This window comes from Symphalangus syndactylus, chromosome 9 (assembly GCF_028878055.3).
Source record: "Symphalangus syndactylus isolate Jambi chromosome 9, NHGRI_mSymSyn1-v2.1_pri, whole genome shotgun sequence".
In the NCBI taxonomy this organism is placed as follows: domain Eukaryota; kingdom Metazoa; phylum Chordata; class Mammalia; order Primates; family Hylobatidae; genus Symphalangus; species Symphalangus syndactylus.
The window spans coordinates 58,655,260-58,667,437 of record NC_072431.2 but is presented as its reverse complement, the minus strand read 5'-3'; the positions used below and the strand labels follow the sequence as shown (position 1 = coordinate 58,667,437).

Below are 12,178 nucleotides of genomic sequence, written 5' to 3'. Positions count from 1 at the left end.
TCCCCTCTCCGATCCCTCATTCTAGCTTGGGTGTCCCCTATACTGAGGACTCTTGAGATGTCAGAAACAATAAACAGCTGTCTTCTTACTTAAAAAACAAAAGGATCACAGCAGTACTCATGATGAGAAGGATCCTTTGGCTGCCCCTTAGCACCTGCATTACCATCCATCAATAACTCTCTTCCATGGGAAAGTCTCTCTCCCCATACCTCATGTTTTGAGTCATTTCATCTCCTGGATATGTCTCTCTCTACCTTATCCTACCCTCCCCAGTGCTAGGGGAGTTTCACGGTTCAGCGCCTTGATGGGTTAATCATTGCTCACTAGGTAAAATATTTCAGTGGCAGGCCCAGGAAAAGATGAAATGTCCTAGGACAGGAAAAAGATGAAGGAAACGGAAAGGGAAACTGACTAAAATCCCACCTTATCATGCAGAGTCCAACCAATATATTTTAAATAGCTGTCGGTGAGGAAAGAAGTGCTGTAGCTTTGCATCCAACACCCAATTTCCTCAATGCAGATAGCACGGATCTCAGGAAGGACATCCCTAGACACAGACAGATAAGTTGACTTATAGCCACCCTCTCTCCAGACTCACTTTCCATCCTACCAGATAACTCCCTTTCATGGAAGAATTTATTTTCTTGAAATGCCATGTACCCCATGCCTTTCATTTCTTCCTCCCGATGTAAATACTATATATACAGTAAAATACATGTAAATATTTTTTCTTTTTTTTTTAAGAGATGGGGTCTCTTGCTATGTTGCCCAAGCTGGCCTTGAACTCCTGGGTTCAAGTCATCTTCCCACTTTGGCCTCTCAAGTAGCTAGGACTACAAAAACGTGCCGTACCCAGTTAGTAAATATTTTCTTTCTGTTACCAAACCATAAAATAGTTAAACACCAGCCTTGTACAGCCTAATTCTCCACTCCACCTGTTGCCCAGGTTGGAGTGCAGCAGCACAATCTCAGCTTACTGCAACCTCTACCTCTCAGGTTCAAGTGATTCTCTTGCCTCAGCCTCCCGAGTAGTTGGGATTACAGGTGCACCACCACGCCCAGCTACCTTTTTGTATTTTTAGTAGAGATGAGGTTTTGCCATGTTGGCCAGGCTGGTCTCGAACTCCTGACCTCAAGTGATCTGCCCATCTTGGCCTCCCAAAGTGCTGGGGTTACAGGTGTGAGCCACTGCACCTGGCCTCCATACCTCTTTTAAAAACCAATTTTGAAAGTTCATTCAGGCTGGGCATGGTGGCCAAAAATTAGCCAAGCATGGTGGTGGGCGCCTGTAGTCCCAGCTACTTGGGAGGCTGAGGCAGGAGAATCGCCTAAACGCGGGGGTGGAGCTTGCCATGAGCCGAGATCGCACCACTGCACTCCAGCCTGGGCGACACAGTGAGACTCTGTCCCCGCCAAAAAAAAAAAAAAAAAAAAAGTTAATTCAACTGTTGGCCAAAGTGTGTGAGTGTGTTTTAATTCCACATTAAGAAAAGGTTACATCAGCTGAAAGGTTCTAGAAAGGCAGAAGTGAAACCTAGGTAAGAGTGAGAAACATCTACAGATACTATTTTTTTTTTTTTTTTTTTTTTGAGACGGAGTTTCACTCTTGTTGCCTAGGCTGCAGTGCAATGGCGTCATCTCAGCTCACCGCAACCTCCACCTCCTGGGTTCAAGCGATTCTCCTGCCTCAGCCTCCCGAGTAGCTGGGATTACAAGGATGTGCCACCACATCCGGCTAATTTTGTATTTTCAGTAGAGATGGGGTTTCTCCATGTTGGTCAGGCTGGTTGTGAACTCCTGACCTCAGGTGATCTGCCTGCCTTGGCCTCCCAAAGTGCTGGGATTATAGGCGTGAGCCACCGCGCCCGGCCTACAGATACTCTTTTTAACTTAATTTGATCAGGTCTTTAAACAGCATAAAACTCCCCTGCCCTTCGCACAGTGAGACAGCAGGCTGGGCCAGGAGAAGGCTCACCAGGCTGCAGCATCCCTTAGAATGGCCCCGCCTTTCTGTTCTCTGCTCTTATCCTCAAGTCTCCAACCCCAGAAAGATGAGGAGTTGGGGCAGATCTGAGGCAAAGCCAGAACACGAAAATACTCAGCAATGCTTTATTCTCTTATTTTCTCCCAGAAGCACTTACAAGATCCTTTGTAGGTGGTGATAAACTAAACCTCACCAATTTGAAACATCTGTTGTTAAGAATTTTGCATTAATTCTGGAACTAACCAAATAACTAAGGGTTGGAGGGGGGAAACCTTGTTCACTTCCTCAGATTCCATAACCAAAGGCCAGCTGCTTCAATGAGAGAAGCCCATTAGCTCACCTGTACCGATGAACAAAGACACCCCTGAAGAGGGCATTCATCATCCCCTCAATCTCCTCTTGATGCTCTTGGAGCTGGAGGACAGGGAGAAATGGGTTAATCTTTCTTGTACCCTAACAAGCATAAGGCCCTGAAGATACAGAAAAAGTACAACTTCCACCTACTTCCTGTTTATTACAGGATAGTGTGAGCCCCCGTAATCCTATGCTCTCTTTTAAACCTTCTAATTCTGGAAGAAGCTGTATAGTCAACTAATGCCTCAGAGGTTTGTGTTTAGTAAAAATAATATTCCCTCTGCATGTGGTTATTCGGACTATTCAGAAGCCCTAGCTGGTATTATACAGGCGTATCTCGCTTTATTGCACTTTGCTTTGCTTTGCAGACATTGTGTTTTTTTTTAAAACAAACTAAAGGTGTGTGACAACCCTGCATTAAGCATACCTATCAGTGCCATTTTTCTAATAGCATATTCTCACTTTGTGTCCCTGTGGCACATTTTGGTAATTCTCACAATATTTTGGACTTTTTCATTATGGTATCTGTTATGGTTATCTGTGATCAGTAATCTTTAATGTTACATATTTTTTTATGAGACAGGGTCTCACTCTGGCACCCAGGCTGGAGTACAGTGGTGTGACCATGGCTCATGGCAGCCTCCACCTCCTGGACTCGAGCAATCCTCCTGCCTCAGCCTCCTGAGTAGCTGGGAGTACAGATGCATGCTGCCACACCCAGCTAGTTAAAAATTTTTTTTTTTTTTTGTGGAGACAGGCTCTCCTTATGTTTGCCCAGGCTGGTCTTAAACTCCTGGGCTCAAGTGATCCTTCCACCTCAGCCTCCCAAAGTGCTGGGATTACAGGCATGGGCCATCACCCAGCCTGATGTTACTACTGTAACTGTTTGGGGGTACCACAAACTGTGCCCATATAAGATGGCAAACTTAACAAATGTCTGTGTTCTGACTACTCTACCAACAAGAGTTTCCCTGTCTCTCTCTCTCTCCTCAGGCCTCCCTATTCATTCCTTGAGACACAAAAATATTGTAATTAGGTCAATTAATAACTCTTTTAAGTGTCCAAATGAAAGGAAGAGTCACATGTTTCTCACTTTAAATCAAAAGCTAGAAATGATTAAGCTTAGAGGCCAGGCGCGGTGGCTCACACCTATAATCCCAGCACTTTGGGTGGCCAAGGTGGGCAAATCACTTGAGGTCAGTTCGAGACCAGCCTGACCAACATGGTGAAACCCCATCTCTACTAAAAATAGAAAATTAGCCAGGCGCGGTGGCGGGCACCTATAACCCCAGCTACTCAGGAGGCTGAGGCAGGAGAATCACTTGAACCCGGGAGGCAGAAGTTGCGGTGAGCCAAGATCACGCCATCGCACTCTAGCCTGGGCAACAAAGTGAGACTCAAAAAGAAAAAAAAAAAGAAATAGTTAAGCTTAGCTGAAAGCCAAGACAGGCCAATCAATAGCTAGGCCTCTTGTGCCAAACAGCCAAGTTGTGAATGCAAAAGTAAAATTCTTGAAAGGAATTAAAAACGCTACTCCAGTGAACACACAAAGGGTAAGAAAGTTAAACAGTCTTATTGCTGATACAGAGACAGTTTTAGTAGTCGGAACAGAAGATCAAACCAGCCACAACATTCCCTTTGGCCAAAGCCCAATCCAGATCAATGTCCTAGCTGTTTTCCATTCTATGAAGGCTGAGCAAAGTAAGGAAGCCACAGAAGAAAAGTTTGAAGCTAGAAGTTAGTTCGTGAGGTTTAAGGAAAGAAGCTCTCTCCATAACATAAAAGTACAAGGTGAAGCAGCAAATACTGATAGAGAAGCAAAAAGTTATCAAGAAAATCTAGCTAAGATCATTGATGAAGGTGGCTACACTAAACAATGAATTTTCAATGTGGACTAAACTGCCTTATATTGGAAAATGCCATCTAGGACTCGCACAGCTATTGAGAAGTCAATGCCTGGCTTCAAAGGACAGCCTGACTCCTCGTTAGGGGCTAATGCAGTTGGTGACTTTAAGTTGAAGCCAATACTCATTTACCATTTTAAAAATCGTAAGGCCCTTAAGAATTATGCTAAATCTACTCTTCCTATGCTCTATAAATGAAACAACAAAGCCTAACTGATACCACATCTGTTCACAGCATGGTTTCCTGAATATTTTAAGCACATGGGTGAGACCTACTGCTCAGAAAAAAAGATTCCTTCCAAAATATTACTGCTCATTGACAATGCACCTGGTCACGCAAGAGCTCTGGTGAAGATGTACAAGGAGACCCATGTTGCTTTTTTCATGCCCACTAACACAACATCCATCCATTTTGCAGCCCATGGAACAAGGAGTAATTTCAACTTCAAGTCTTATTATTTCAGAAATACATTTCATAAGGCTATAGCTGCCACAGTGATTCCTCTGATGATCTGGGCAAAGTCCATTTAAAACCTCCTGGGGTTAGGCATGGTGGCTCATGCCTACAATCCTAACTTTTTGGGAGGCTGAGGTGGGAGGGCTGATTAAGCCCAGGAGTTCAAGACTAGCTTGGGCAACATAGTGAGACCCTGTCTCTACAGAAACAAAACAAAAACTAGCCAGGTGTAGTATGCAATCTGTAGTACCAGATACTTGGAAGGATAAGGCAGGAACATCACTTGAGCACAGGAGGTTGAGGCTGCAGTGAGCCATGACTGCACCAGTACATTCCGGTCTAGGCAACAGAGTGAGACCCTGTCTTCAAAACAAAAAACAAAACCAGAAAAACCCAACCCCCCGTCCGGGAAGGATTCACTATTTTATTTTATTTTATTTATTTTATTTTATATTTATTTTATTTAATTTTATTTATTTTTAAGACGGAGTCTTGCTCCATAGCACAGGCTAGAGTGCAGTGGCGCGATCTTGGCTCACTGCTACCTCTGCCTCCCGGGTTCAAGCAATTCTCCTGCTTCAGCCTCCTGAGTAGCTGGGATTACAAGCATGCACCACCACACCTAGCTAATTTTTGCATTTTTAGTAGAGATGGGTTTTTGCCATGTTGACCAGGCTGGTTTCAAACTCCTGACCTCACGTGATCCACCTGCCTCAGCCTCCCAAAGTGCTGGGATTACAGGTGTGAGCCACTGTGCCTGGCCGGGATTCACCATTTTAAATGCCATAAAGAACATTTGTGGTTCATGGGAGGAGGTCAAAATATCAACATTAACAAGATTTAAGTTGATTCTAACCCTCATGGATGACTTTGAGAGGTTTAAGACTTCAGTAGAGGAAGTAACTACAGATGCAGTGGAAATAGCAAGAGAACTAGAAGTAGAGACTGAAGATGTAGCTGAATTGCTGCAATTTCATGACCTTAAACAAATAAGGAATTGCTTCTCATGAATGAGCAAGAAAAGTGGTTTCCTGAAATAGAATCTATTCCTGGTGAAGAGGTTGTGAATATCGTTGAAATGACAACAAATGATTCAGACTATTACCTAAACTTAGCTGATAAAGCAGCACCAGGGCTTGAGAGAATTCTCATTTTGAAAGAATTTCTATTGTGGGTAAAAGGTCATCAAACAGCATTTCATGTTACAGAGAAATCTTTTGTAAAAGGAAGAGTCAGTAGATGCAGCAAACTTCACTGTTGTCTTATTTCAAGAAATTGCTACAGCCACCCTAACCTTCAGCAACCACTACCCTGATCAGTCAGCAGCCATCAACATGGAAGCAAGACCCTCCACCAACAAAAAGATTTAACTTGCTAAAGGTTCAGATTGTCATTAGCATTTTTTAGCAATAAAATATTTTTAAATTAAGGTACATACACTACTTTTTAGACAATAGTCTTGCACACTTAACAGACTACAGTGTAAATATAACTTTCATATGCACTGAGAAATAAAAATTTTGATTTTTTGATTGTGTGACTCACTGTACTTCAATATTCACTTTATTGTGGTGGTCTGGAATTGAACCTGCAATATCTTCGAGGTATGATGCCCGTATATGTTTCTAACAATTTGGAAAACAAATTTTTAGTAAGTTGCAGTTGGTTTAATAGAAGTGGAACTAGCAAAAATGAGAAGAAAGGAATTAGATCAGCGGTTCTCAACTGAGGCTAATTCTGTTCCCCAGGGGAGATTTAGCAGTGTCTAAAGATTTTTTTGGCTGCCACAACTTGGTGGGGGAGCAGGGTACTACTGGTATCTATCTAGTAGATAAAGGCCAGAGACGCTGCTAAACATCCCACCACGGCAGGACAGCCCCGCAAAGTCCATAGTGCCATTGTTGAAAAATCCTGGATCACGTGAACAATAGATACCAAAGAAACAGAATTATAAGGAGAAAGGGAACATTCTTTAAAACAGACCCCACCTCTTCAATTACGTCAGAACAACATACCATTTCCGACAGGACATACTTAAGTCTTTGGGGCTGAAGTACCTATATGTCCATATTTTACACTAAAATAGCAAAAATAGGTGAGGCAAATATGCAAAATATTTGGGAAAGGGAGACTGAGAAAAGGCTACTGGCTTTAGGAATTAGGAAGTCATTGGTTTAGAAAGAACAGTTTCAAAGAAAAATGGGGAAATAAGCTAGGTAGCAAAAAGGATTCAGTTAGTTGGACATTAAGGAAGGAAATACTACCCTAAAAGGAAGGATGGAAAAAAGAGTAACTCACAAAGGAGCAGAGTGAAATAAAGATTCAAGAGCCTATATACATTTATAAGTGGAGAGAAGAAAATAGTAGGGAGGAAGAAATTTAGGATAAAATGGGGGCATTATAATGATAATTGATTAAGCAAGAGCACAGAGAAGCCAAAAAAGAAAAAGAAAAAAGAAAGATTCGCACTAGTGTACATAATTTAAAACCCGGGATAGATTAATACTCATAAGCTTTTAAGATCGAACTGACAATGAAAAATAACAAAAGAGAATGAGGGAAGTGGAAAATTTCCTTCTCTAGTGATTTAGAATGGAAGAGATCTTGGCCGGGTGCAGTGGCTCACGCTTGTAATCCTAGCACTTTGGGAGGCCGAGGCGGGCGGATCACGAGGTCAGGAGATCGAGACCACGGTGAAACCCCATCTCTACTAAAAATACAAAAAATTAGCCGGGCGTGGTGGCGGGCGCCTGTAGTCCCAGCTACTTGGAGAGGCTGAGGCAGGAGAATGGCGTGAACCCGGGAGGCGGAGCTTGCAGTGAGCTGAGATTGCGCCACTGCACTCCAGCCTGGGCGACAGAGCGAGACTCTGTCTCAAAAAAAAAAAAAAAAAAAAAATAGAATGGAAGAGACCTTTTGTGAGGGCTAGAGAAACAGCCAAATGATATGGTGAGTCCTGCCAACCTCATAGGAGGGGTCTTAGACACTAACAGAGAGTGAGGAGAAAACATCAGTAGTGTTACTCTTATGACAGACCCAGCTGATTAAAGATTTCATCAGTGTAAAAGATTTTGCTATGGCTTATGCCCCTCAGTGGTCATCTTTAAAAGGAAACAAAACAAGTATCTACTATGAGCCAAGTGAAGCAATTTACTCATCTCATTTATTCTTCACAAAAAGGTGAGATTATTCCTTTTTTTAAAGAAAAGAAAACTGAAGAGAGGTTACATAAGGCTATGGAGCTAGTGACTAAATGGAACAGAATTTAAAGCCAGGAGTTCACTGGGAGGCCTGTTTTCTTTCCATTCCTTGAAAATTTGGCCTCCCTTGTCAATGGTTGGCTTTTAGTACTCCTGCAGTCACTTGCACACTGCACATTTGACAAGTAGGTCAAAACTTAATTCCCTGCATGACAGTCAGGTACAGCACTTAAACACTCCTGACAATGAGTGCTGACAAAAAAAAAAAAAAAAATGAGCAAAAGTGGAATTAGAGAGAACTCTAAATTACACATTTATTTGTTGAGCCCACAACCCAGAAACAAGATGAGCATGCAATGACCCCTTACAGGATGGGTCTATGAAACTACTGCCAGACTCCATTATTCATGATCTTGAAAGACTGCCTAGGCCTGATAAGGGGGTCTGTGGCAGAAGTGGGTGCAAGTTGGGAAAAAGGGAAGGAAGAAGCAGGGAACACTCCTCACCTCTTTGCGTTTCTCCAACAGGCTCTCCAGCCGCTCAGGTGCCCTCTGCCCTGGCCCCTTGTTTCTTTCAGCCTCATACTGACGCTGATTGTTATCTTGGTGCAGAGTCAGTTGGAGGGCAACTTTTACCAGGGAGGTCATCAGTTTCATAGCTTTGAGTAAGGAAAAAAGAGATAAAGAAATCATTATTTAGGTCAGAGGAGAGAGGATGAGTAGAAGGAAAAAACAGAAGCAAAGAAGCGCAATGAAAATGAGAAGCCAGAGCAGGGTGACCCTAAAATCCTAAAGACTGCCTGTCCTGGAGTGGACTGTTTCCCTCTAACTCTTGTGGTCTTCTTTTAACCATCAGCATACCCCTAGTGGTGAGCTCTGACAAAAATATTAAGCCTGAAAATTGTTGCTGTGATCTACCCCTTCTCAAAACTCCACTAGTGAGAAACTGGATTGAAGTTTAGGATAAAAGAGGCATGGCCTTGAAGTGAAGAGCCAAGATGCAGGTAGGAAAGACGACCCTGAATCAGAGAACAGAGGAAAGCCCTATAAATCCCCAGGAGAATGTCCAGAGTAAAAATGAATGCTCACCAGCCAGGGTGCTAGTATGACGGAAGGCACGGACTTGGGAGTCTGAAAGGCCAGTGAGCAGGGAGATGAGGTTGTCCATAGGGAAGGCATCATAGAGGAGGCTGTACTGGCACTGACAGACCAATGTCCTCACAAATTCACAGAAGCTGCCCTGGAACTTCTTCCAGGATGGACCTGGAGCTATCAGAGGGTAGTCCCCTGAGTCCTACAAAAGGATGTATGAAAAGGATGGGAAAGTTATTACCAGGTCCATGAAGTCATAGGGGCTTGGATGTCAAAACCCAATAGTCTAGTAAAAATATCTGTTATACCTCATTTCCTGGTATTCTCCCCAGTTTGAGAGGCATATTCAGATCTCTTTTACCCCCAAGAGACTGAATTCCTCCTTCTAAAAGCTACCCTATTTCACAGAATCAAAAAGAAGGGGATAATAGGCATGTATTTTGAAATAAGAGGGGTAAGAGGATCCTGGTCATCTTCTTCCACCTCATTAAACTGCTCTGTTAGGTGCTGGATGATCTCTGAGTTGGACATCTTCTTGAACATCTCAGGGGTCACAGTGCCTAAAGAATGAAGGATATGAGGTGCTTACAAGGAAAATAACAGGATGCTGTGATCATTTACAGATATACCTGAAGATGAGCAAGGAAACATTCTGCAAAGAGCTTAGGTGGGGAATCAGATGACCCCCTGGTCAACAGTCTGCCAACATCCAACTACGTATCTGCTATAAGGCGATCTCTCTAAAAACCCAAAGGAAGGGAGCCACAGGTTACGGTGTAGACATGACCAAATCCAAGAACCACACCTCACACAACCAGGCTGAAAATTGCACAGAAATGGCATCAAGAAACCCCAATCACAAAGATACAAATCTCTTAAGCGGATGGACCCCAAGTTCCTGAGGAATATGTGCTTTGCCAAGAAGCACAACAAGAACAGCCTAAAGAAGATGCCGGCCGGCCGGGCGCAGTCGGTCATGCCTGTAATTCCAGCACTTTGGGAGGCCAAGGCGGGCGAATCACAAGGTCAGGAATTTGAGACTAGCCTGGCCAACATGGTGAAACTCCGTCTCTACTAAAAATGCAAAAAATGAGCTGGGCATAGTGGTGGGTGCCTGTAATCCCAGCTACTCGGGAGGCTGAGGCAGGAGAATCGCTTGAACCCGGGAGGTGGAGGTTGCAGTGAGCTGAGATCGCACTACTGCACTCCAGCCTGGGCAACAAGTGAGACTCTGTCTCAAAAAAAAAAAAAAAAAAAAAAAAGAAGCTGATGCAGGGCAACAATGCCAGGGCCATGAGTGCACATGCTGAGGCTATCAAGTCCCTCGTAAAGCCCAAGGAGGTTAAGCCCACTTGCCTACACTGCCCACCTCAAGCTTGAGAAGCATGCTTGTGCCCACAATGCCAAGGGGCTCAGGCTGTGCCAGCCAAAGGCCAAGGATCAAATGAAGGCCCAGGCTGCAGCTCCACCTTCAGTTCCAGCTCAGGCTCCCAAAAGTACCCAGGCCTGTACGAAGGCTTTAGAGTAGAGATCTCTGTCTGCCAGCGTGAGGACAGAAAGACTGGTGTCCCCTTGCACTATTTATACAAATAAACCTGAGGCAGGATTTGTTTAAAAAAAAGAAAAAAAAAGGAATCAAGCACTGAAAAACTGTGCCAAAAAACGACGACAACAACGACAAAAAAAAAAAAAAAAAAAAAAAACAGGCCAGGTGCAATGGCTCACGCCTGTAATACCAACACTTTGGGAGGTTGAGGCAGGGGGATCGCCTGAGGTCAGGAGTTCAAGATCAGCCTGGTGAAACCCCGTCTCTACTAAAAATACAAAAATTAGCCATGTATGGTGGCAGACGCCTGTAATCCCAGCCACTTGGGAGGCTGAGGCACGAGAATCGCTTAAACCCAGGATGTAGAGGTTGCAGTGAGCCGAGATCGTGCCACTGCACTCTAGCCTGGGCAACAGAGTGAGACTCTGTCTCAAAAAAAAAAAAAAAAAAAAAAAAAAAAAAAAAAAAAAAACAAAGAGAGCAATAAAACTAAGCCAGATGCTGATTTCTTATATAATACAACCTGACTGAGACCATCTGTCCCAATCAACTAAGCCATGGCAATAAGAGTTCTGGGGGTACCACAGCTACAGAGAAGAAATATGGGCAAAGTAGCTGGGAAACAAAGAATAAGATTATTGCATCTAGAAAGACTAAAGGGTGTCTTCAAATCTGTGCCATAACATAAGCATGATTACTTCTTTTTCCCTAAAGTGTCTTGCCTCTAAACCAACATGGTTCCCTACTAGATCACTTCCCGTATTTATCAATAAAAAATTTAGTTAAAGAAGTGAAACTTTTCTCTTTTTTTTTGAAGACAGTCTGGCTCTGTCGCCCAGGCTGGAGTGCAGTGGCACTATCCCGGCTAACTATAACCTCCACCTCCTGGGTTCAAGCAATTCTACAGGCATGAGCCACCATATCCAGATAAATTTTTTGTATTTTAGAAGGGGTTTCACCATGTTTCCCAGGCTGGTTTTAAACTCCTGACCTCAAGTGATCCGCCTGCCTCAGCTTCCCAAAGTGCTGGGATTACAGGTGTGAGTCACAGTGCCCGGCCTAAATAAGTAAAATTTTTCTAATGCTTTACCATCTTCCTTTATTTAGGAAATGTCTAATCCTACTTATCTAAATGGAGAAAGAATTTCATAACACAGGAACAAAAGGCTGGAAATTAGAAAGGGGAAGCAGTTTCCTCACCTTTACATCCACAAGATTGGATGAAAAAGTTAACAAGCTCCAGAAATCCTGCATCCTGGTCTTGCTTGTAGCTATCCAGCCACTCATCTACCAAAGACTGGGAAAAAAAATGTAGATGACTTCTATTTCTGGCAATATGACAGCACAGAAATCCTATATGATCTTCCCAGTTGAACCATCTAAACTTCTGTAAAACATTTAAAACATCTTTCACGATGTACTGGTGAACTAGAATGAAAGGTAAAATTTCATATAGGCCAAAAATGAGGTGTAAGTAGCAACCCTGAGAGGTAAGCAAACTGACTTTTTCCCTAAAGGTTTCATTAATCCCTGGGGACCCCAACTTTGTATCCAGATGGCTGCATGGAGTGCAGAGCACAGGAGGTAGAGCCTAAGCTTTTTCCAAGACGAGTAGTCCAAGAGGAGGCACCTAAATAAAGCT

The 12,178-nt window shown here is 43.3% G+C and overlaps 1 protein-coding gene and 1 pseudogene across 6 annotated transcripts in view; one reads left to right on the top strand and one right to left on the bottom strand.

The window, feature by feature from the left end:
• The window catches only part of STAG3 (STAG3 cohesin complex component), a 36,000-nt gene that overhangs the window by 15,443 nt on the left and 8,379 nt on the right, over positions 1 to 12,178 (bottom strand). For 5 of the 6 annotated variants that reach the window (XM_055292545.2, XM_055292547.2, XM_055292546.2 and 2 more), the window contains 6 exons: positions 11,737 to 11,833; positions 9,474 to 9,550; positions 8,988 to 9,192; positions 8,406 to 8,557; positions 2,325 to 2,398; positions 424 to 547 (listed from right to left, as the gene is read on the bottom strand). In XM_055292545.2, coding sequence (XP_055148520.1) covers positions 424 to 547; positions 2,325 to 2,398; positions 8,406 to 8,557; positions 8,988 to 9,192; positions 9,474 to 9,550; positions 11,737 to 11,833 — 729 coding nt within the window. The remainder of the gene's footprint in view (positions 1 to 423; positions 548 to 2,324; positions 2,399 to 8,405; positions 8,558 to 8,987; positions 9,193 to 9,473; positions 9,551 to 11,736; positions 11,834 to 12,178) is intronic. The other variant, XM_055292548.2, reaches the window with a different exon arrangement.
• Positions 9,546 to 10,624, top strand: LOC129489646 (large ribosomal subunit protein eL29-like; annotated as a pseudogene).